Source organism: Mustela putorius, unplaced genomic scaffold, assembly GCF_011764305.1.
Source record: "Mustela putorius furo isolate JIRA1106 unplaced genomic scaffold, ASM1176430v1.1 tig00000081_pilon_pilon_pilon, whole genome shotgun sequence".
NCBI lineage: Eukaryota > Metazoa > Chordata > Mammalia > Carnivora > Mustelidae > Mustela > Mustela putorius.
In genome coordinates, this window is record NW_025421272.1 from 1,050,446 (window position 1) to 1,075,582 (window position 25,137).

The following is a 25,137-nucleotide window of genomic DNA, read 5'->3' on the forward strand; positions in this document are numbered from 1 at the left end:
CTGTGAGTTGTGGACTTGTCTGGGTAAGGGCAGGTGGGGTGGGGCATGAATGGAATGGGGAGTAGTCACACTGGTCCGGCCTCTGAGAAACAACCCTGCATACGTGAGAATGTCACATTGAGGAGCAAAGGCTCAGGTAGCCATCAACAATTAGAGATGAGAAGTGCTTCATACACAGCCCTGCCCAAGGTGTGACCCATCTGACGGTCCTGGTCCTGACAAGTGTATGGAATTCCTAAGCTTGCAGGCTACCATGATGGAGCTTAGCTTGTGGAGAGTCAGAACCTTGAGGACAATGACAGGTTATTCAGTGTCTGTATCTCCACATGTTCTGCAAGGGGGCAGATGGGCCCCTGGCCACCTAGAACAGTGGCTGTGCAGTTTCCTGAGGTTCCTCAGTAGCACAGATGAGATGGAAAATAGTGAGGTTACAAACCTGGCCTAGCCTCAGGCTCCCCAGAACACCAGAGCTGTAGGTCATCCCTCTGAAAATGTCTCTTTTCTCCTTCTCTTCCACTTTGACCTAAGAGTTAGCAAATTGAGTAGCACCAAGATTTGGTAGAAAATGCAAAGGTGAGGGATTTCCAAGAACTTCTGAGCCCAATAAGGAATGGAAAACAAAACCTACACTGAAGTAGAACAGGACAGTTAAGCCTCTATGTACCAATGACCCAACCCCAATAATCAACTTGTGTCCAATCCTGTTTCATCACCACCCTCACACTGCTTCCTCTCTCCTGCCTGGACTATTTTGAAGGGAATCCTAGTCCTATGCCATCTATTAGATATTTTATTTTTTCATTAAGTATTTTAAATATGCATCTCAGTGGTAAGGATTTTTTAAAAACATAACCAAAATACTATTTAATGTACCTTAAAAAAATTAACAATAATTCCTAAATGTCATCATATATCTAATCATTGCTCAAGTCTTCCTAGTTGTCTCAACTTTTTTTTTTTTAAGATTTTATTTATTTACTTGACAGAGCTCGTAAGTAGGCAGAGAGGCAGGCAGAGAGAGGGGGAAGCAGGTTCCCTGCTGAGCAGAGAGCCCGATGCGGGGCTCAATCCCAGGACCCTGGGATCATGACCTGAGCCAAAGGCAGAGGCTTTATCCCACTGAGCCACCCAGGCACCCCTGTCTCAACATTTTTGTTCAGTTTGCTTGCACTGAGATCCAAATCAGATCCATACCCTGGTATCAGATTTCTCTTCAGTCTCTCTTACAGCCATACGTTCCCTCTTTTCTTTTTTCTTGGTAGTTTATCTGCAAAAGAAACCAGTTCATTTGTCCTGTTGATTTTTCCCACAGCTTCAGTGTTTTGCTACATGTATCACTGTGGTGTTAAGAAGCTCCTCCTCCTTTTATATTTCCTATAAATTGCTTGTTAGATCCAGAAGTTTGACCAGATTCAGACTTGTTTTTTGGTACAACTGTGTCATAAATGGTAGTGTATACTTCTTGTTGCATCATTTCAGGAGGCACATAATGCCTGGTGGTCCTTCTTTGTGATGTTAACAGCCCGTCCTGATCATTGTCTAAAAACAGTACTGTCCAACAGAATTTTCTGCCATGATGGAGATGTTCTCTATCTGCATTGTCCAACACAGTAACCACTAGGCATACATGGCAAGCACATGAAACATGGACAGTGGACTGAGGAACTTAATTTTCAGTTCTATTTCATTTTAACTTACATAGCCCCTTGTGGCTAATGGGGCTATCAGTGTGGATTTTTATTAATTTACAGGGTTTGTAAAATGACATAATTCAAAATAATGTGTTAAGCATTTAGAGACGAGTGCATTTCTGGGTAGAATAGGGCAATAAAATTACAGAGAACATGGAGGGGTTATAGGATTGGCAGAGTGGTACAAGGGCAGAATGTATTCAGGAAAAAGAGTTCTGGAGTAAAGACAGTAGGGAGAGAAGGCTGCAAAGTGAGATGTAGTTCACTCATGAGGGTCTGGTTTGGCCTTTATTTTGTTGGCAACAAGGAGCTATTGAAGGTTTTTGAGAGGCAGAGTCTGAACCTTAAGGTGGTTTTCAGTGTCCAGGTTTCTCATTTCTATAGGTCCAAAGAGTTGACTGTGAATCAGTCAGCAGGCTCTGGCCTCAGGGACTGACCAAACTATGGTCAGGTAATCAACCTGAACAGGTGACTTGAGCACTAGAAAACCCCATCTTCTCCCTACACAGGGCTTTTCTGTCCTCCAGAAGTTCCCCTGAAGTTCACAAGTGATTTGGGACTATTCTTTGGATCTATATTGGAATGCTATCTCTTGGTTGTACCATTTCTATAGATTACTTTCTTTCTTTATATTTCAATTTGTTTTTCTCAAAAAATACCTAAACTTACTTGGAGGGAACTAGGGGGAGTTGGTTATCCCTGCACTCACTGTTAGGGAACACCTGGAGGCTGGAGGTGGGAAGGAAGTGGAATGAGAGAGGAGGGAGTAGAGACAGACCTGACTGTGTTGCTATGGGGCAAAGGAAAGGGGGCAAACAGGGGTCTTGGTCTCAAGGCTGTCAGTGCCCGTGAGCCTGGCAACACAGCATGACTTTTTTGCACGTATAGGATAAATAGAATCCCTGCTTTCTTTATGCTAGCTACAGGTGGCTTGTCATCTGTCACTTTAATTCAACACACAATCCTGTGGCTGTTATAATCCAGAGATTTCCTCAAACTGTAAAAACCAACCACTGGAGGTTCCCAGGAATTAAAGGAACTCAGGCACATCCCCTCCTCAGCACTTTCTCCCCCTCAGCACTTTCTCCACACTCTGGACTTCAGGAGCCACCTGCCACACCCAGAGGAGAACCAACTGACCTGCATCCAGTTTGGATTGTAGAGGGCAGCAAGAAAGAGAATGGTGCTCACCTTTGCTTACTCAAGTGCTGGAATCAGATACAGCAGGATTGAACTTTGTCCTTGGTAGGACATGATCCATTTCCTTGAGCCCCATCCCTGCCTCTTCCTGGTTATTTGGACACTTTTCCCATGACCTAAATCCAATTAGAGGAAATGACAGCTGCCAAACATCCAGTACCAGAGAATTAGATGGGAGGGACTGCAGGTCCAGCTGATGTAGTCCATCCTTTGTCACGTGGAAGACCTCAGTTCCTTACTAAGCCCAATGAAGGGAAGTGGTTCTCAAGATCCCTCAGCCAGCTAACAGCTGCCAGGAACCAGTCTTCTGTTCTAACTCCTTTTCCACTGCTCTCTCCTCCACAAAGAGGAGCCAGCAGGGCAAATCCACTCCACAAGTGTTTCCTTTTGTCTACATGGCTTAAAAAATTTCCAAATGTTATTAACATTTAAAGAGTGGGAAAATTCACCTACATACCTGGAGTTTTGACTTATCTTGAAAAACTGGAAGATCTGGTATGCTGGATTCATTTATATACCTATTTGGCTTCAAGAAGGATCTGCCCCTGGAATGCTGGTTGCACCTCTTTCGTTCCATCTTTGACCTAGAGATTGTCTACTGGGTGCCAGTTTACTCATAGTGGTGCAGATAAGTGTCTTCTCTGAGCTGGAAGCTTCTAAGAAAAGTCCACCCTCAGACTCCTAAGTTTTGTGGGCTATCTTATCCATATTCATTTTTTTTAGTTTTTTTATTTTTAAGCCATCTCTACACCCAACGTGGGGTTTCAAATTTACAACCTTGAGATCAAGAGTCACATGCTCTACTGACTCAGCCAGTCAGGCATCCCTTCATACATATTCTTGGTCCCAAACACTCTACTGGAAAGAGCTTTTGCCTGGGAGTTTGGAGACCTGGGTTCCTATCTCACTTTTGCTTCTAATGAGCTGAGCCATTTCAAGGCAGTTAAACTTGTTCCCTCAGGTCCTAGCCTGCCCGCATCTGTAAAATGGACTAAAGGTCCTCTGATGAGACCACCAGGGAGTCCTGAGGACTCTCCTGAGGAGCCAGCTCAGGGCCTTTGACAACCACCTTTACCAGCTCCCGCCGGTCGCAGTAGGAGGCGTCAGGGTCCCCATAGAGCCCGAGCCAGGGGGCGGGGCCTGGCCCCGGGGGCGGGGCGGGGTGTCGGCGGGCGGACCCCGGTGCCAGGTGCGGTTTGGTCCTCCCCGGGCGCCGTAGGCGATGCATCCCGCTTGCGCCCGGGGCTGAGTTCCTCCGGCGCCTGAAGCGGCTGGCTGCGGGATCGGAGAGGAGCGGCTGCGGTCCCCGCCACTTCCCCATTTCCGCGTCCCGGGACCATGGCCGCGCAGGCGGGTAAGGAAGGGCCTCCCCGTCCTGTCCCGCCGTTATCTCGGAAGCCCGGGCCCAAAACGCCTGAAGGGAGCTGGCAGCCTCGGGGGTTTCGGGCTGAGTGGACTCCCGTGGGTTCCCGCTCCTTAGCAGAATTGGGGGGAATGAGCATAACACTCCGCGAAGAGGTTGTGGGGCTTCGAGAATTGGAGGACCGGAGACAGAAGGCTCCAAGGAGCAGGGGGGTTGGGAGGCTCCCTGAGAGTTGAGGTCTCTGAAGGAAAAGATGCTGGCTCTGTCAGGGGGCCAGCTTTTCTTGTGGTGACCACAAGCCCTCAAATTAAAACTCTAAGAAAGCTGGGGGTCTGGGTTCCCTTGGCGTGAGGGATATGTGGAATATGGGGAGGGCGGGATCTTCAGGGTTCGGGGCAGTTATAAGAGGATCGAGAGTTACCCTGGTTTCTGCGTTTTCTGTGGAAAATGGTGGATAGTATGACTTCTCTGACCGGATCCAAGGCTTCTCGCGGATATCTTGGTGCCTGTGACCCCTGGTCCTTTGCCACAACCCGGAGCGTGGGCTCCCTTGGCGTTTAGGAAACGGATTAGAGGTTAGAGAGAGTTTGAAGCATTATTCCGTAGGGTTCTGGGGCCTCCATGGGAACTGGGTCCTCCTTTGGCCTCTCTGAGACAAGAGAGAAATGTGGCCAAACCACTCTTGGAAGGAAGAGTTGTCCAGAGGTGAATGGTCGCTTTAGAGTTAGGTTAGCCAGGCCTGCAGTCCCTTCCCAGTCACCTCACACACCACCCTACAGCTTCCTGCCCTTCTGCCCTGTCCTCCCTACACCAGGACTTTCTGTTGGCTATGTTTCCCAGCCACCTGTGTGGGTGGCCTAGCCTCTAGGTTGACCAGGGTCAGCGTCCAGAAGATTTCTAGAGGTGGCAGGAGGGAATGGTGGAGGAGGGAGGCTGCCTTGGATATCTGCCTCCACTTCCTGGCTTTCAGCTTGTGGACAGTCACTTCCTCCATCCTGAATACAAGGACCAGGCCACCAGTGGGTCACTTCCTCACCATGGAAGCATGGGATTTTTCTTCTCATTCTTGATAATAGGCTTCTGGAGCAAGAGGGCTGGGGTATAAATATCCCCTGTCCCTTTCTCTGATTTTTTTAGCTTCCAGAGTTCTCCAACTCAAATGATTTCCAGTGACTTTTCTAACCTCTGTGTACATTCCCTGTTTTGAACCTTGATTCACAGAAACTTGTAAAAGATTCTAGAGGGTGATAGTGTTTATTAGATGCTCTGAGTGAACCAAAAGCTTTCTAGAGGTATTAAAGTGTCTAGGTGCATTAATTTAGACATTTGTCCATGAAAATATTTGTTGGATACTTCTATGCCATGCACTTAACCAAGTGCTGAGTAGAATAATGGGCTATAATGGACTATATATACTACTATAAAGTAGTATAATGGACACAGTCCTTGCCTTTGTGATGGTTACAGTTCTAGAAACAGATAGTAAATAATTGAGGTAACAATGGAAATAAATGCTATAATAATTGAGAGAAACAATGGAGGTAAATGTTGTAAGAGTAAGGGATTGGAGAGTGAATAAAGCAAATTTATGCTGGTCCTTGAGGATAAGTAGAAAGTAGTCCAACAAAGAAAGGGCAGAGAGGGCGCCTGGGTGGCTCAGTGGGTTAAGCCGCTGCCTTCGGCTCAGGTCATGATCTCAGGGTCCTGGGATTAAGACCCTCATTGGGCTCTCTGCTCAGCAGGGAGTCTGCTTCCTCTCTCTCTCTGCCTACTTGTGATCTCTCTCTGTCAAATAAATAAATAAAATCTTAAAAAAAAAAAAAGGGCAGAGAACATTCCAAGTAGACGTAACAGCATAAAAAGGTGCCTTTGAGGAGTTGAGAGTAGGCCAATATGACTTTTTTTTTTTTAATGTGTGGGGAGACTCAGGCTCAGAAATGACTTGTTCAAGGTTCTGTAGCCAAATAAATGGCAGTGGTCAGAGTTCATATTTTCCAACTTCAAATTCAGTGCTTTGTCCTCTCACAAACACCAGAATCCTTTATTATCACAAACACCAGAATGACGTTGTCCCGTGGAGTCAGAGAAGGAAGTGGGGCTTAAACTTTTACTTGTTCTGTCTAAACTGTTCCAAGAATACTCAGATTCCTCTGTAACAGGAGAATCAACAACAAAGAAACCAAATATTTACTGAGTACCTGTGATGTCTAAGGCATTGAACTGGGCCATGTTTTACCTTTATAAATTTTAACAGATACTAGAGCCAGGAGAGACTTGAGATAATGTAACTCTCCTTGTTTTACATGTGAAGAAACCCAGGGAGAAAAATGGATTTGTCAAGGGTCACTCAATTAATGGTAGAGACAGGGCTAACCTAGGATTTCTCCTCCAGTGCTCTTTCTGATACTCTAGCTGCTTGAGGTAAAGAGCCTGGCACATAAAAAGTCCGTAATAAATATTTGTGGAAATGAATAATATGTGGTTTGTCCCTTTCACTATCTCTCTCTCTGTCAAATTAAATATCTTAAAGAAAGAAAGAAAGAAAGAAAGCCTATATGTGATAACATTATAGAATTTCAAAGGTAGGGGAGAACTCTATTCATATATCTATCCCAACAAATATATATTGAATTCTTACTATATGCCAAGCATTTCTAGGCCCTGGTGGAACCAGCAAGAAACTAAACAGACCAAATCCCTTCCTTAATGGAGAGTATGTTCTGTTGGGAGAGATAGACAATATGTAAATATATGAATATTAAACATCAGTGATAAAAGCTCCAAAGAGAAAGAAAGTAGGATAAAGTCATAGGGATAGTGGGAGGTCAGGGAAGACTCCCTGGTTAATGACATCTAAGTGAGAAATGAAGCAAGGGAGTGAGCTATTTGGATCTCTGTGGGAGGAACGTTTTCGGCAGAGGGAATAAAAGGAAATGAGGCATGGCCCTGAGCCAGGAATGTGCTTGGCATGTTTGAAGAAAAGCAAGATATCCAGGGTGGCTACCAGATCTGGTCAGGAAATGCTGACCAAAATTTGAGGTAAAATTTGTGAAGTTTTAGGTAGATTAAAAGTGGTTTGGAGGGTGGAGTGGGGTGTGATATCCTGGTAGGGAAGAAACTGGAAGTAGGATGCATAGCTGGGCAAGTTTCAAGGTTTTCACAAGGGAGAGTGAATTGATATGTATGGTAGAGGCCAGAATGCACAAATGGGGAAATTATAGAAAGTGAAAGATAAAGCTGAGTTTAATGCTGTGCAGAGTTTAATGCTAGACTTGTGAAATTTGTAGAGACCATAGGTTTAGAGGGTGGGAGAGTCATGATGTATTTTATTTTTAGACTGTATATCTGACATTGGTGGGCATGATGGGTTGGACAAGGCTGAGGAAGGCATTAATCTGGAGGTGGGTACAGTGAGCCCTGAGCTTAGGTGTTAGTGACAGGAATGAGGAAGAAGGCACAGACCAATCCGAATGTTTATAGCAGTAATGTCCACAATAGCCAAACTATGGAAAGAACCTAGATATCCATCAACAGATGAATGGATAAAGAGGATGTGGTATATACACACAATGGAATACTATGCAGCCATCAAAAGAAATGAAATCTTGCCATTTGGGACAATGTGGATGGAACTAGAGCGTATCATGCTTAGCGAAATAAGTCAAGCGGAGAAAGACAACTATCATATGATCTCCCTGATATGAGGAAGTGGTGATGCAACACGGGGGCTTAAGCGGGTAGGAGAAGAATAAATGGAACAAGATGGGATTGGGAGGGAGACAAACCATAAGTGACTCTTTTTTTTTTTTTAAAGATTTTATTTATTTATTTGACAGAGAGAGATCACAAGTAGGCACAGAGGCAGACAGAGAGAGAGAGAGAGAGAGAAGGGGAAGCCGGCTCCCTGTTGAGCAGAGAGCCCGACTCGGGGCTCGATCCCAGGACCCTGGGATCATGACCCGAGCCGAAGGCAGAGGCTTAACCCACTGAGCCACCCAGGGGCCCCACCATAAGTGACTCTTAATCTCATAAAACAAACTGAGGGTTGCTGGGAGGAGGGGGGTTGGGAGAAGGGGGGTGGGGTTATGGACATTGGGGAGGGTATGTGCTTTGGTGAGTGCTGTGAAGCGTGTAAACCTGGCGATTCACAGACCTGTACCCCTGGGGATAAAAATATATTATATGTTTATAAAAAATTAAAAATTAAAAGAAAAAAGAAGGCACAAACCATAGGAATTACCTCATGTTGGGCAGGACAGGGTGATTTGGATACCATGGATATGGGATGGAGGGAGCAACACAGAGTCCAAGAGGACCACAAAGTTTTAAAGCTAAAAAGAAACCCATCATGTTCAAAGGGCTCTGTTAGGTTTACAATGTCTTCTGGAGACTGAGCTTATTACCATTGCAGAGCTGGCTTTTGGTCAGTGCAAACCTGGAAAGGGCTAGGGTTCAGGGGCATATTAGGAAGGGGTGCTGTATCACTTTGGCATTTCAGTGAGAGGACCTGGAGCTCTAGGATTCTTTTACAAGCCTGTCAACCTTCTCATTCTTAACCTTTGTTTATATAGTAAAAAGAATTAGACTCTTTTGACCTATTAATATATACCCAGCAGGAGCTAGAACATGAAACCATCGCCTAGTTTTATTAGAGTGAGTATTCCTTGAGCATCTACCTTGGCATTTTATCGTCAAGTCTTTCTGCCTATAATTTCTTTATTCTAGGAAAGAAAATCTAAAATATAGTTAAACATATAGACTTTAGAGTTAGTAGACCTGGGTCTAAACCCAGCTCTAACACTTGTTAGTTGAGCTTTTCAGCTTCATCTTCATAAAATGGGAATAGTAATAGTCCTTCAGTATGAGTCTTCATCTTACAGATCTTTATATTCTATTAATTCATGCTCGCATATGCTTAGGACACCATTGTCCAGTTATAAGGACTCGAAAGTAGTTGGTTTTTTCACCATATCATTGACAATGGGTAGTGAACTGCTGTTTGGGAACATATTAATTGGTTAACCAGTTCTCTGATAAGAAAATGCCTTCTCCCAGATAAGAAAATGCCTATTCATTCACAGTTAAGGAGACTTATGGCTGGAAAGGAGAACCTGAGCGCTAGAAAGCCACAGGAACCATCTCTCTCATTTGTTTCTCTACCAAGTGTCTTATTACTCTACCAAGTTTGCGCTGCTCTCAGCACCTAGTTTGTCCCTCTCTGACATGTGTTATTTCTGTACACATCCTTGTCTCTTACACTCCATGACTACTCACCAAGGGCCCCAGAAGTTCATGACCTAGTCTTTGTCTTGCACACGGGCACGTAGAAAACGTTTGTTGAATTTGTTTTGAAAACATTTCCTACAGATCTTAGAGGTTAGTGTAATTCAACTCAACCCTTTCCCTAGCCAACTCTCTAGATATACATGAAGGAAAAAAAGAAAAGCTTTCAGTTGCCAACTAAGTGCCAGGCACCGCAGGAGGTATTTTCACAACCATTAAGTTATTTCTCTTCATCTTCTTGGTAATCCTGTAAGGAAGGTGGTTATCCTCTTTTTAAAGATTAAGGGACAAGTTCAGAGAGGTTTAATAATTTGCCCAAGGACACAGAACCAGGTTTCAAACCTAGGTCTAGCTCCTGCTCTTCTTCTTGACCCTTACAAAGTTTTCCTAATAAAATAAAAGGCAGATGGAAACAACAGCAAGAATGAAACCTTCTGAGATGTCTGTGTTTGTGTCTTGTCTGTGTGTGTACACGTGTGTGTGTGTGTGTGTGTGTGTGTGTATGTGTCTTAAGCCAAAAAATGAGAGTCCCCCAGTTTGGTGTCACCACCTCAGAGCAAGAAGGAATAATTTGATCCCTCCTCTTATGAAGGAGAAATATAAGATTTGGAGAAGTCCAGAAGCTCCTTTAAAAATCATCTAATCCTTGCTGGGGGTTGAGGGGTGGGGGGGTAGGAAGTGAGTGGTGGGGTTATGGACATTGGGGAAGGTTTGTGCTATGGTGAGTGCTGTGAAGTGTGTAAACCTGGCGATTCACAGACCTGTACCCCTGGGACTAATAATACACTATATGTTAATAAAAAAAATCATCTAATCTTTTTTTCCATGGACACTTGGTAATAGTTGGTAAGCTAGTGAGGAGGAAAACCTTTGGGATATAAAGAAGAGTATCTAGAGGAATGTTAATCATACTGTAAGTCTTGTTGGTACTCACTTCATTAAGGTGTGATCTTTTCCCTTTTGGTTGATCCCTACCAGTTGCTGCCCTGCCCCTCTGCTTCCTGCTTTATCCTGGGACAAGTGGGATTTATACATCTGACCTGCCAGTTCCCAGGGAACACAGCAGTTACCATAAAAGTTGTTTGTGCTGCACTGAACTGGCTGGGTTTTGTTCCTAGTTCTCATTGTCTAGTGGAACATGAGAAGCATCAAAGATTTTTCTCAAATGAAAGGATTGGGTCTGTGCATGTTGGTTCAGGCTAGGCTTTATGGTCTCATGAGCTTTCAGTACCTGGAATTTTCTCATCACTTTGAAGTCTGAAAAGGGCTAATTTACAGAAATCCATTTCTTAGACCAAGATTAAGGTGAACGTTAGTGTCTTGTGAGAAATGCGCTGGCACTGAGCTGGGGTACCAGGCTGAGCCCTTCCACTGAATAACTGTGTAGTCTTAAGCAAGTCCTAACTTGTCTGAGGCTGCATATGATAATAAAAATGCAACTGGTCTGGTAGTTTCAGAACTTGGATTTGAGCCCCTCCTGGACCAGTTTTCTGATGGTTAGGCAAATCAAATTTCCTTCTTCAAATCCATTTTTTTTTTCCAGAAAAATAGAAAGACTGGACTAGAGTAGATGATTTTTAAGGGCCCTTCTAGCCTTACCTTCCTGTCATCCTACTGCAGAAATTATTTGAGGGCCACATCACCAATTATTAAGGCAGGAGAGAGAAGTGTGTATAAGCTGAATATATGTATGTATTTTTTAACTATATTTTATGCCAGGACTCAAAAGATCCTGAAGATAAGAACTTTAGTAATGAGCCATTTATTGTAATTCTTACCCTCTTTGCATTGTATACATATAACTTCTTAAAAGCAACAAATTGCAATAAAAACTGTGGAATCATTTTCTTATTATTAAACTCCTAATAAGGGCCCCTTATTGTTTTGAGGCTGCTGGGGACATTTAATTTGTCAAACTCCTTTTCTGGCCTCTGACAATCAGTAGGCATGGTTGATATGAGAAGTAAATATTGTAGAAGTAGAGGGTGAAGGTCCTGGTGCAATGAGGTATTTTCCTAGATGAAATATTTTCCAGGCAGACTGGACTCTGGATTGGTCTTTCACTGGGCCTCATAGTAATCTCCAAGACTTTGTATTATTATATTTCTCTTGCATTCCTTAGAATAAAGGTCGTAAAAGGGTTGGGGTACCTGACTGGTTCAGTTGGGGGAGGATGCAGGTCTTGATCTTAGAGTTTGAGCCCCATGTTGGGTGTAGAGCCTACTTAAAAAAAAAAAAAAAAAAAAAACGAAGTTGTAAGAGAGTTAAGATCATCAGCTTTCAGGGCTGTAGAGAGTTGAAGAAGCCAAGAGTTTTCTTTTAAAGAATATCTGGGCTTGAGAAGCTGAAGGCTTTGGGTGAATATTCTTGCTCAGGTACTTTTTTGTGTTTGTTTGTTTAAGATTTTATTTATTTACTTGACAGACAGAGATCACAAGTAGGCAGAGAGGCAGGCAGAGAGGGGGAAGCAGACTCCTTGCTGAGCAGAGAGCCTGATGCGGTACTCGATTCCAGGACCCTGAGATCATGACCTGAGCCGAAGGCAGAGGCTTAAACCCCCTGAGCCACCCAGGCGCCCCTCTTGCTCAGGTACGTAACTGAAAAACAGTGTGAATGCTCAACAGAAAAGCTGAGGCCTGTGCATCTACCTGTGACTTTACCCATAGGTAATTATCCTGAGAGTCTGAATCCTTATTCAATGGAATCATTCCTCTGACTATTGAAGTTTATCTTTGGAAATTACCTTTAGAGTTGGCAGTTGGTCCAGCTTTTCGGTTGGATTTGCCACACAAAGGAGTGTGTGTTCTGCATCAGGTTTTATGCTAGGCTCAGGAGATTTGAAGATGGTCAAAATGCAGCCTTTGTCCCTTAGATCTAGGAGTGGGGATGGAGAACAGAGAGAGGGAAGGAATGAAACATAATGAAACATAATGAACTATAATCACAAAACAAACGATATAAAGCAGGTATAGACAAAGTGAAAAAAGTACCCCTCTGGGGGACCATCAAAGAAGGATAGAAGTTTGATTAAGGAAAGAGACAGTAAAGTATCTTAAACACCCAAAAGCTTGAGATGTGAATGTTAGTATGCAAGAACATCAATGTGTGTAGCAGAAACAGAAAATAGATCAAGATGTGATTAGTGGGGTGCCTGGGTGGTGGCCTCTGCCTTGGGTTCAGGTCATGGTCTCAGGGTCCAGTTATCGAGGCCCGCATCAGGCTCTCTGCTCAGCAGGGAGCCTGCTTCCCCTTCTCTCTTTGCCTGCCTCTCTGTCTACTTGTGATCTCTCTTTCTGTCACATAAATAAATAAAATCTTAAAAAAAAAAAAAAAAGATGTGATTAGAGCATCCCTTTGTAACAGATGTGAGAAATAAAGGTTCTTTGGAGCCACGTTGTAGAGGGCCATTCATTCCTTTAATATTATACTACTCCCTTCTCTCATACCCACCTGGTTCCACCTTCCAAATGTCTCTCCAGTCCTTCCCTGTCCTTCACCACAGCCTGGGTTCAGGTCTTTCACTTCTTTTCCCTGTCTACAGCACAGTCTTAGCTGGCTCACCCAGACTTCCCAGTGTCTACAGAAGAAAGGCTCAACTATTTCGTATGGCACTCCTGTTCTAGAGTCTATCCTATCCCATCTCTCAGAAGATGTGCACTTTCTGTTATCTCTATCACTACTCCCTTCTCCACTGGCTCCTTCTGGTTATCATTTATATTAGTTCAAGTCTTTCCCATTAAAAAAAAAAAATCTGGGGCGCCTGGGTGACTCAGTGGCTCAGGTCATGATCTCAGGGTCCTGGAATTGAGTCCTGCATTGGGCTCTCTGCTCGGCAGGGAGCCTGCTTCCTTCTTTCTCTCTCTCTCTCTCTGCCTGCCTCTCTGCCTACTTGTGATCTCTGTCAAATAAATAAATAAAATCTTTAAAAAAAAAATCTGGACCCTGTTTTCTGCTTGAGCTACCACATCTCTCCCCTTCACAGCTGCACATTTTAAAAAGCTATCTATACATCACTGCCCTCATTTCCTCACTTCCCATTTACTGCAATCTGACTTCCGCCCCCACCATTTCTCTGAAACTGTCTCACTGAGGGTCAAAGTGACCACTTATTGCTAAATTGAATGGACACACTTTAGTCATTCTTTCAGCAAATATTTAGTCCATGCCAACTATGTGTCGTGTTGGGAAAGAGCAGCAAATGAGAAAGAGATTTAACCTAGATATATATTTTTTAAAAGATTTTACCTGTTCTTTTGACAGAGAGAACACAAGAAGGGGAAGTGACAGGCAGAGAGAGAGGGAGAAGCAGGCTCCTCACTGAGCAGACAGCTTGAGGTGGAGCTCAATCCCAGGACCCTGGGAGCATGACCTAAGCCAAAGGCAGTCTGGAGTTATATCCCTAGAGCTTAGCACAGAGAAGGTGCTAAATAAGTGTTGGTGGATGGCTTTGGGTTTCTCAAGACAAGAAAGGGCAGGTTCTGGAGGGTGTGTCAATAACAAGTTATCTTAAATATCCTCATAGTGGAAAGTCCTGATTATTTTTGAATTTTGTAAATAGCCAGAAGTCATTCAGGTCCAAGATGCTGTATTGTTGAGTAAGTAGTCAAGTTAGAGACCATTCCTTTGGGTTAAAAAATAAAAATTAGAAACAAGATGTGGCTTAAAATAATGAGATTTGCTGGGGATAGAACAAAATAGTTCACAAACTGAACTAAAAACCCTTCCCTTTAAGAGTTCCAAAAACGGGGCGCCTGGGTGGCTCAGTGGGTTAAGCCGCTGCCTTCGGCTCGGGTCATGATCTCAGGGTCCTGGGATCGAGGCCCGCATCGGGCTCTCTGCTCAGCAGGGAGCCTGCTTCCCTCTCTCCCTCTCTCTGCCTGCCTCTCCATCTACTTGTGATTTCTCTCTGTCAAATAAATAAATAAAATCTTTAAAAAAAAAAAAAAAAAAAGAGTTCCAAAAACGTTTCAAACCTGTACCTCTATAACTTGGAAGATTCATTTGGACGTCTGTCTTCATTGAAAACCTTCTTATAGGGGTGCCTGGGTGGCTCAGTTCTTAAGTATTTGCCTTCGGCTCAGGTCATGATCCCAGGGTCCTGGGATCGAGTCCCAGATCGGGCTCCCTTCTCAGCAGGGGAGTCTACTTCTCCCTCTCCTTCTGCCCGTCCCCATTCCACTTGTGTTCTCTCTCACTGGCTCTGTGCACTATTTATCTCTCTCTCTCTCTCTCTCTCTCTCAAATAAATAATTTTAAAAAGAAAAGAAAACCTTACAAATTTATTGCTTGTGCACTCACTATCCATAACCTAATTTGAGTAAGTCTCTCAGACTTTGTACGTTTGAGTTTGTGAGGATAGTAGTGCATTCTCTGGGTCACTGCCACCCAAAAAAACAAAAAGGCCCCTCTTGAGAGTCTGAGAATTTTTAGACTCATGTGGTGATGGGCATATATGTCTTACCGCTGTGGAACTGGAGGAGAGGAACTGGTGGGTCAAGGTTTTAAAGCCTTTTGCCAGCTTGTTTGTGTCCTGACTGTCCCACAATGCTGCTGAGCAATCTTGAAGTGTCTGGAGCTGTGCATTGTCTATTCATGACCCCTATGCCTGTGAAACAGGGTTCAGTGACTGTCACCGTGCCTGTGGCAGTCTGGAGTTACCCAGAGAGAACAAAGCTGCATACAGGGAGCATAAAAGGGAGTTTTGTAACAACCTTGTCCTGCTTTCTAGGGCTGAGTCAGGTACCACAGCTTGATCTCAGCTGCCTTCTTTATTTCAAGAAGTTGGTATCTGAGCCACAGCAGGGATATTGTGTTTTGTCCTTTTTGGAGGGACATGGATTCACTCTGTGTTACTGCACATGCTAACCTCTCAGCCTACACAGCCCTTCCCCATCTTTACTCGGCCTCAGGCAAATCTTCTCCATCCTTCAAGGTTTAGCTCAAGTATTAGCTTCCCTTACAAAGACTTTCTTGACTTTGCTAAGTGGAATGAGCAGGAATCAACATGGTAGAGTGAGTGGAAAGAACATGACTTTAGTATGAGCTGGGCCCGAGTTGGAATGCTGGATCTGCTGCTTGGCCTGACACCCCCTAGCCCTGGGTTTCAAGTCTCCCACCCCTAGAATAAATTTAATACCTGTTTCACAGGATTGATTTGAGAATTAAATGAGATTGGGTCTCTGAAAGCACCTGGCACAAGCCTTTGGTATATAGGAAGTGTTCATTAAATGTTCTTTTCCTTCTATACCCATAACTTCTTTCTCCAAACTAAAATAGCACTTTGCTTCTAACTCTGCAATAAGATGTAAGGGAAAAATTACAGTGTGGGAGAAGGATTCCTTTTCAGTGGATTTGCTCCTTGAAGATCAGAGATGATGTTATCCAGGAGTCTCCAACATAGAGCTTGGAGAGGAACCATGGGTCCAGTAAGAGGACCCATGATGTTGGTTGAATGAATGAGCTCCTGGACTCAGTGATGGAATATCTATACAACCAGGGCTTTTGAGGAATAGGAAAAGGCAATAACATGTTTAACCCAGAGAAGTTTTTCTGGGTGCTGACTGGGAATAGTCACAGGAAGGCCTGACCCTGAAAAGAAAGAGGCCTTGTTCATTTTATCTACTCAGAGCTATAATAAGCAAGGGCTGAAATTCTAGGAAAAGGCAGGTTTTGTTTCTGTGAAAAAAAGGAACAATCAGAACATTTCTAGAAGATGGAATGAGACTCACCTTTTTAAAAAAATTAACATATAATGTATTATTTGCTTCAGGGGTACAGGCCTGTGAATCCTCAGTCTTACACAGTTCACAGCACTCACCATAGCACATACCCTCCCCAATGTCCATAACCCAGCCACCCTATCCCTTTCCCCCAGCCCCAGAAACCCTCAGTTTGTTGCATGAGATTAAGAGTCTGTTATGGTTTGTCTCCCTCTCTGGTCCCATCTTTTTTTTTTCACACTCCCTTCCCCCCCACGACACCCCGCCCTGCCTCTCAAACTCAAATTCCTCATATCAGAGAGATCATATGGTAATTGTCTTTCTCTGATTGACTTATTTCACTTAGCATAATATCCTCTAGTTCCTTCCACATTGTTGTAAACGGCAAGATTACATTTTTTTTTTAAAGATTTATTTATTTATTTGACAGAGAGAGATCACGAGTAGACAGAGAGGCAGGCGCAGAGAGAGAGAGAGAGAGAAGCAGGCTCCCTGCTGAGCAGAGACCCCCGATGCGGGACTTGATCCCAGGACCCCGAGATCATGACCTGAGCCGAAGGCAGCGGCTTAACCCACTGAGCCACCCAGGTGCCCAAGATTTCATCTTTTGATGGCTGCATAGTATTCCTCTGTGTGTGTGTGTGTGTGTGTGTGTACACCACATTTTCTTTAATCGTTCAACTGTTGGTGGACATCTAGGTTCTTTCCATAGTTTGGCTATTGTGGACATTACTGCTATAAACATTCAGGTGCACATGCCCCTTCGGATCACTATATTTGTATCTTTAGGGTAAATAACCAGTAGTGCGATTGCTGGGTCATAGGGTAGCTCTATTTTCAACTTTTTGAGGAACCTCCATGCTGTTTTCCAGAGTGGCTACACCAGCTTGCATTCCCACCAACAGTGTAAGAAGGTTCCCCTTTCTCTGCATCCTTGCCAGCATCTGTCATTTCCTGACTTGTTAATTTTAGCCTTTCTGACTGGTGTGAGGTAGCATCTCTTTTGATTTCTATTTCCCTGATGCTAAGTGATGTTGAGCGCTTTTTCATGTGACTCAGCTTTTAAGGCCATGAATTCCTGTCCCTGGGGAGATGAGCAGGCTGGATAAGTGCTTCCCAGAGAACTTGTGGAGGGGGAAATTATGCATTTATCAGAGCACTGGCCAGCCCTTTCATTGTAAGTCCATTAACTCAGTTTTACTCTGCATGATAAGAATCCCGTCCTGTACCTCCTGCTACTTTGGGCCTCTAAACTCCCTGGTTTTGTGTGCAGGTGAAGATACCTGGAAGTGTCGGGGCTGTGGGGACCATGTCTCTCCAAGCCAGCGGCGGTACAGGACTGTCAACGAAGCCTGGCACAGCTCTTGCTTCCGGTAAGTGGGTCTGTCCTCCTGTCTTTGCCAGTGTACTACAGGCCAGCCACTATTTCATGTTCTGGAAAAGACAAAAACACGTTTCTGACTTGAGAGTTCCCATTTTGGTGTGGGTTGAGGGGAGAGGGAGGAACGTGCCAAGGAAGAGCATGTGAGCAAATGTTTGGTGTGAAAGTGAGTCACAAATGGGCTGGGTACAGCTAGAAGTAGGGTGAAGTGGTGGGAACAGCCTCTCCAAGGTGTCCCAGCACCACCCTCACTTTACAGATGAGGAAACTGAGACCCAGAAAGAATGAGTTTCCCACAGCTACCCTACTCATTATGCAGGTGCCTCAAGGGTTGTTTTTAGTGCAATTGGCAGAGTCAGCCCTCCACTGCAGGATGCCTCCCTACTTTCCTGCTTTTTGTTATTTAATTTTATTTTAGCTCTTAGATTATTGTTTGAAGGCATCTCTGTTTCTTAAAAATAACAACAGAGACTTTAAAGTTGGATTTGTTCCTGTTGTCTGAGACTTTGTTTTCTCATCAGGAAAACAGGATGTTAAAAATTTATCTCATAGACTTGTTGAGATCGAATGAAATCATATATGCAAAGGGCCCAGCTCATGGTAGGCACCCACTGAATGGTTATTTCTTTCCCCTGTGAGACTGGAATCTTCAAGAGTGGGAGCCTGTCTGCATTCTCCAGAACATAAAACAGTGCCTGGCCTACAGTCATTCCACACTGGAGGCTGGGTGGGCATGTGTGCCCCTGTGGTCTGAAGTGGTAGGGCTGTTGCTCATATCTTTAGATGGGACAGACTGTAGACAGGCACCAAGTGCTGTAGATTCCAGCTCCCACACACAGCTCATGTTACAAAGCATCCCCCATGCTGATATCAAGTAATGTAATTGACCTTTAAGCGCTTGCCTCCACCCAGGAACGGTGTGGGGGATTTGGCCTGGAGAGCTCTGGCCTCTGGAAGAGTTGGAGAGGAACTGCATTTTTCTGCCCTTTCAGCTCAAACTCTGGGCTCTCCAGTCTTCTCTGTGGATCTAATTGCTTTGATTCTTCCTTTTACCCTCAGGGAAGTTGATTCTTAGTAAGGGCTGGAGCAAAAATGTCAGAAATATAAGGGACCAACAGATAAAGCCTTTGACTTGCCCTTTCATTTAGAGCTGAAGCGAATCCTAATGAGTTTCTAGTCCAGGGCTCACGTTGGCACCTAACCCATATAGTCATATTTATTCCTGCTCTTTTCCTATTTGTGTTAACATTTTCTTTTTCTTTTCTTTCTTTCTTTCTTTTTATTTATTTATTTATTTGAGAGAATGGGAGAGAGAGAGAGAGCATGAGAAACGGGAGGGTCAGAGGGAGAAGCAGACTCCCTGCTGAGCAGGGAGCTGGGGACTCCAGGATCATAACCTGAGCCGAAGGCAGTCGCTTAACCAACTGAGCCACCCAGGCACCCTGTGTTAATATTTTCTATCCAAAATAACCAGAATAGGATAGAACAAGTTAATTTGGGGGATTTCTGGATTCTCTGAACACCAAAGAAATTCAGAACCAGAAGGGACCATCTATTGTGTGATATAACCCTTCATATCACAGTTGAGAGGCCTGAAACCAACAAGACAAAAAGAGTTACAAAGACAGGTCATGGATGACCAGAGTTGACCTTAGAACTGAAGTCAGGGCGCCTGGGTGGCTCACTTGTTAAGCATCTGCCTTCAGCTCAGGTCATGATAGATCAGGTCCTGGGATTGAGCCTGCATGGGGCTCCCTGCTCAGTGGGGAGCCTGCTTCTCCCTCTCCCGCTCCCCCTGCTTGTGTTCCCTCTCTGTCTCTCACTGTCAAATAAATAAATAAAATCTTTTTTAAAAAAGAAAAAAGAACTGAAGTCTTAGGTCCAATTAGAGGCTAGTTTGTTAGGGAACGTGTGTGTGTGTGTGTGTGTGTGTGTCAGAGTGGGGGGTAGAGAGGAAAACATATACGCACATACATGTTCAGAAAAAAGTAAGGTACGTGATACTGGTGGATGAGTGCAGCTTCTGGAATGAGACTGTCTGGTTTCAAATCCTGGCTTTGCAATTTATTAACTGTCCTTGGGTGACTGCCCTGAGCATCAGGCACCTCATCTATAAAATGGAGATACATACTCATCCCACAGGCTGTCAGGGAGGATTAAATGTGATAATCTATATAAAGTGCTCAGCATAGCATCTGACACATAGAACTCCTATAATATTCAGTAGCTGTCACTTTATATTATATTTTGAGTGTGTCTGTGTACACCTAAGTGCATGCATTTATTTCTCTTAATACATACCCATTGGTCTTCTAATGTGGAGCCTCAGAGGTTGAGGTTAACTTTGAACTACCCTGGCACAGTTACACCAAAGATCATGCCTGTGGGGAAGTAGAGCATCTGGGGTAGGTCTCCTAGTTACATCTTTGTCTCAAGGACAGGGTTTCTCTAATCCAGCTCTATTGAAGGAGCGCATTTCCTGACTCCTGAGCTTTCCCACAAAAATTGGATGACATGAAGTCCTCAGACAGAGCCTGGTAATTTGCCTTGGGGAGACAGGCTGCTTTGGAGCCAAATGACTTTTGCCCAGATTGGAGAAAGATCTACAGGGCTGGGAACACTGTATCTGACCCCAGAAATAACCTGGTTATAAGGATCATGAGGCATCAGCTGAATGTCTTTTAAATTCTCTGATAAATTCAGTGTCTAGGCACAGTGTCCTGCTTTTAGCAGGACCTTCTTCCCTGCATGGTACCTAAAGAAATTCATTTTTCATGTCTCCCTTCCAGCCTCGCTCTTGCGCAGTTGAGTTAGTTACAATAAAGGAAATGACTTTTCTTTTCCCCTTCCCCCACACCTTTGTTTTTCTAGTTACAGGGCGGAGCTGGGTATTCAATGGAGAAATTGCTGGGGTTTGGCCCAAACTCTCCTCCCTTCACCTTCTCCTTATATTACCCCATCCCTCTCATCCGTAGCGTTCCATAATTCTGCCTCTGATAAGCTTCCGCCAGATTCTCAGGTGCCTGGGACAATAGGAAGTCACTGAAGGCTGGAACCTGGGACTGTACAGCAGAGGCCAGCTGACAACCTCCTGAAAGTAGCGTAGTCTGGTGCAGTTGGGCACCTGGCCAGGATCCTTCTGATCCTGGATGCTTGTCTGAGTAGCCCTCCTGCCTCTTCTCCACAGCTTTCCCAACAGGCCTATTTGGACTCTTAAGTACCTCTGACCTGAGCAGTGCCACTGGTTCTACCATTGGGGCCATTCTCTCAGAAGCTCTCTGGAACTGGTTTTACTCTCCATGAAGGAGGCCAGGAAGGCAACCAGACTTCATATTCTTTGTAGCTGAGGTTAAAGTATAGAGCTGGCATGTTTTTAATGGTGACTTGGCATGTCGGAAAACCAAAGAAACTTGACAAGTTTTCTGATGATTGTCCTTTAACCCTCATCAAAAGTGCTTAGCCAACGAGGAGGGGTTGTGGAAAAAGGGAAAACTGCCTCTATTAATTCATCTTTATCACCCTTACCTGAGACTCTCTAGCTTGACCTGGTTCCTAAGGACATTATCAGAGGGAAAATACTGAAGTATTTTCCATACTTAAGGCTCCTGGGAACATTTCAGGCCTCTTTTCATGGGATCATGAGCACAGACTCTTTGAGCTTTCTCTTTTTGAGAAGTGATTTCTAATGCCTATGCTCTGGAAAAGGAATAATACAAATATAAAGCTGTCGTCATTTTATCGGGCAACAGACCATTTCTGCTAAATTTGTGACTTCAGGATAGGTGAAAATGAGCAGCCAGAGACTGTGGTGTAATGGGCTGGTGACAATAGGATAGCTTCTGTGATGCTGAAAGTCATGCTCATTTTCTTTTCTTTTTTTTTTTTTAAGGATTTTATTTATTTATTTGACAGAGAGAGATCACAGTAGGCAGAGAGGCAGGCAGAGAGAGAGGAAGGGAAGCAGGCTCCTGCTGAGCAGAGAGCCCGATGCGGGACTTGATCTCAGGACCCTGAGATCATGACCTGAGCCGAAGGCAGCGGCTTAACCCACTGAGCCACCCAGGCGCCCCGCCATGCTCATTTTCTTAACCCGCACCCCAACCTCAACAAGCATAGTACATCATAATTATAGTAAGGCTACCGTTTATTGAGTGTTTACTGTGTACCAGACACTGTCCTAAGCATTTCACATTTGTATCATCTAACTTAATTTTTTTTTTTTTTTAAGATTTATTTATTTCAGAGAGAGAGAGAGATAGCGGTGGGGGGGGGTTGGCAGAGGAGAGGGAGAGGGAGAAGCTCAGCAGGGAACCTGATGTGGGGCACCATCTTACAACCCATGAGATCATGACCTGAACCAAAACCAAGAGTCAGATACTTAACCAACTGAGCCACCCAGGCGCCCCATCTAACTTAGTTTTTTTTGTTGTTGTTTTTTAAAGATTTTTTTAATTTATGTATTTGACAGACAGAGATCACAAGTAGGCAGAGAGGCAGGCAGAGAGAGAGGGGGAAGCAGGCTCCCCGCTGAGCAGAGAGCCCCATGCGGGGCTGGATCCCAGGACCCCGAGATCATGACCTGAGCCAAAGGCAGGGGCTTTAACCCACTGAGCCACCCAGGCACCCCATAACTTAATTCTTATAACAATGTAATAACTATAGTACTGGTCATACCTATTTTACGAATAGAGAAATGAAGTTTACTTGCTCACAGTCACAGAGCTAGTAAGTAGCATAGCTGAGATTTGAATCCAGGCATTCTAACTCCTTGCTTACAAGAGTCTCTGCATTCCTGAATATGGTCATGTCATTTAACCTCGTGAAGCTCAGTTTCCTCTTTTGTAGCTTCAGAATAAAATACACTCACCCTGCCTGTCAAACACTGGTGGTGTCAGATAACACTGAAGGGTATTGGTTCAAAAGCTTTATGAACTCTCAAGTGTCAAATAAACGTGCTGTTAGGTTTCTCCTGGGTCCCTGGCTCCTGGCATGGGAGTTCATGGAGCAACCCTGCCCTCTGCTGTTGTAATTTTGATGTTGCTCCTGCATTTATGGACCCAAGACTTTGATTTTAGTTTCCTTATTTGTCTAGTTTATCTCTAAGGAAACAGCCAGCCAGCAACTCATTAAGGCTGGCAGTTAAACAGGGGACTGGTGCGTGCCTGACAGAGGACAAACACCTGGGCCTTCCTCTGCCCACAAGAGGGAGTCCAGCATGAACACAGAGTGGGACTCCTAGCATATAGCAGCAGTATGTGACCTTCAACATGCCTTGATACTGCTCTGTTCCTTGGGAAGAGAGAATGAAGATCCCAAAGAAGCCCTACAGCTACTGTCTGGGGCAGGGATGAAGAGGAGTAGAGTGGAGCCAGGGATGGATGACAGACATTTATTAAGCATTGTATTGGGAGTTTTACTTAGATTATCTGATTCAACCCTTACAATAACCCTACAACCCCATTTTACACAAAACAAGGTCCAGAAAGGTAGAACTTGCTCAGGGTCTCACACATTTGAACTCAGGTCTCCCTGGCTCTGAAGAGGGTCCTCTTAGCACTGGGACGCCCCAGAAGGAATAGTAGACTTGGAGTCAGAGAAGCTGGATTTGAATCTTGGCTGAGCCAGGCTGGCAGTGTAACTGTGGGCAAGTTCCTTTGTCATTGTGAGCTTTAGTTTCTCATCTATAAGATGTGGTAAAAGTAGGGTTACCTGGGTGGCTCAGTCAGTTAAGTGTTTGCCTTTGGCTTAGGTCATGCTCCCAAGGTCCTGGGATCGAGTTCCATAGGGGGCTCTCTGCTCATCGGAGAACCTGCTTCTCCCTTTCCCTCTGCCTGCCACTCCCCCTGCTTGTGCTCTCTCTGTCTCTGTCAAATAAATAAATAAATAATTTTTTAAAGTTAAAAAAAAAGATGTGGTAAAGGTAATCCACCTCATGAAGAAGTTGTGAGGATCAAAGAGGTGATGGATAAGTAAGCACTCTGGAAACTGGAGGATGGTATGTTGTAAAGGGTTTGCAGCCAGCCACACATGGCAACTTTGGGCTGCTTACATTTGCAGTTCACTTATAATTTTGAGCATCATTTGCTATATTAAAGTTACCAAATTAGATGATGTTGGGGATACAGATTTAACATAGTGGCCTCGTCTCATAACTGACTCCCTCAGATTCCCTCAGACAGCTAAAGTCATAATATGGAGCATTTCTAATAATGGGCTCTAGTCTGGCTTCCATTCTCATTCCCCTGAAACAGCGTTCCCTTGGTAAGTTTCCAGGGGACAGTCACATTGGTCCATTCATTGGCTGCTGTTCAGGCTTCATATTATATGACCTCCCAAATTGCACTAGAGGTTGTAGAGACAAGTAAATGAGTTTGGAGTCAGCCTGCTTGGGTTTTCGTCCTAGTTTATCTTGAGTCAGCTGACTTTGAGTTTCTTTGCCAGTTTTCTCACCTAGAAAAGGGGAAGAGAAATGCTTCCTGCCTCAAAAGGTTGTGCTGATTGAATTTGATCATGTATTCAGAGCCCTTCACACAGTACCTGGCTGTATTGGGATTTAATAGATGTTAGCATTTATTATTATTGTCTTTGTCACTCTTGAAATTCTTGGCCTCCATGAAATTCCATACTGTCCTGGTTTCCACCCCCATGCACATTCTTCTGGTCATTCCAGTTTGCTTATCCTCTCTCTGGCTCTGAAATGTTACTGTTTCTCTAGGCACATTCTGTTTCTCCCCAGGCAATCTCACTCACACCTATGGCTTCTGTTGTCCTCCACACTCTGATGACCCCAAAATTCATATCTGAATTTCGTTCAGAACCGTTTCGGTCTGAACCGTTCCACTGGGCTCTAGTCTTGTTTGTCTTGCTGTCAACTTCCCCTGCCCATTTGAGTGTTTTCCAGACATCTCAGACACAGCTAGACTTTTAATCTTCTCCCAAAACTGGCTTGTCTTCAATATAACCCATCCTGTTTAATGGCACAACCATCCATCCCTCTGCCTAAGTCAGAACCTGGAAGTGCTTCTTGATAGCTCTTCTCTCTTACCCATATCCACACCTGTCAGGTTTTTTGTCCACATTTTATATATATATATATATATATATATATATATATATGTTTATATTTAAGATTATTTATTTATTTATTTATTTATTTGACAGAGATCACAAGCAGGCAGAGAGGCTGGCAGAGAGGGGGGTGGCAGGCTCCCCACTGAGCCCCGATTTGGGGCTCGATCTCAATCCCAGGACCCTGGGATCATGACCCGAGCTGAAGGCAGAGGCCTTAACCCACTGAGCCACCCAGGCACCCCTCCAGATTATATTTTGAATGCATCCAGGTCTTTCCATTTCTCCTACCACCACCCTTTTCAGGCTACCATCATGTCTCACCTGGATAACTGCAATAGCCTTCTAACTGTGCAGTCACTCACACTACGCAATCCATTCTCCACAAAGTGGCCAGAGTGAATGACTTTAAAAAAATGAATGACTTTAAAA

The 25,137-nt window shown here is 44.3% G+C and overlaps 1 protein-coding gene across 2 annotated transcripts in view; it reads left to right on the forward strand.

The window, feature by feature from the left end:
• Positions 1-4,057: 4,057 nt before the first annotated feature.
• LIMK2 (LIM domain kinase 2) overlaps positions 4,058-25,137 on the forward strand; it is a 61,657-nt gene continuing 40,577 nt past the window's right edge. The window contains exons 1-2 of one of the 2 annotated variants that reach the window (XM_004766391.3): positions 4,058-4,245; positions 17,530-17,629. In XM_004766391.3, the coding sequence (XP_004766448.1) occupies positions 4,230-4,245; positions 17,530-17,629 (116 nt within the window). In that variant the 5' untranslated portion in view covers positions 4,058-4,229. Of the gene's footprint in view, positions 4,246-17,291; positions 17,434-17,529; positions 17,630-25,137 lie in introns of those variants that run through there. The other variant, XM_013063490.2, reaches the window with a different exon arrangement.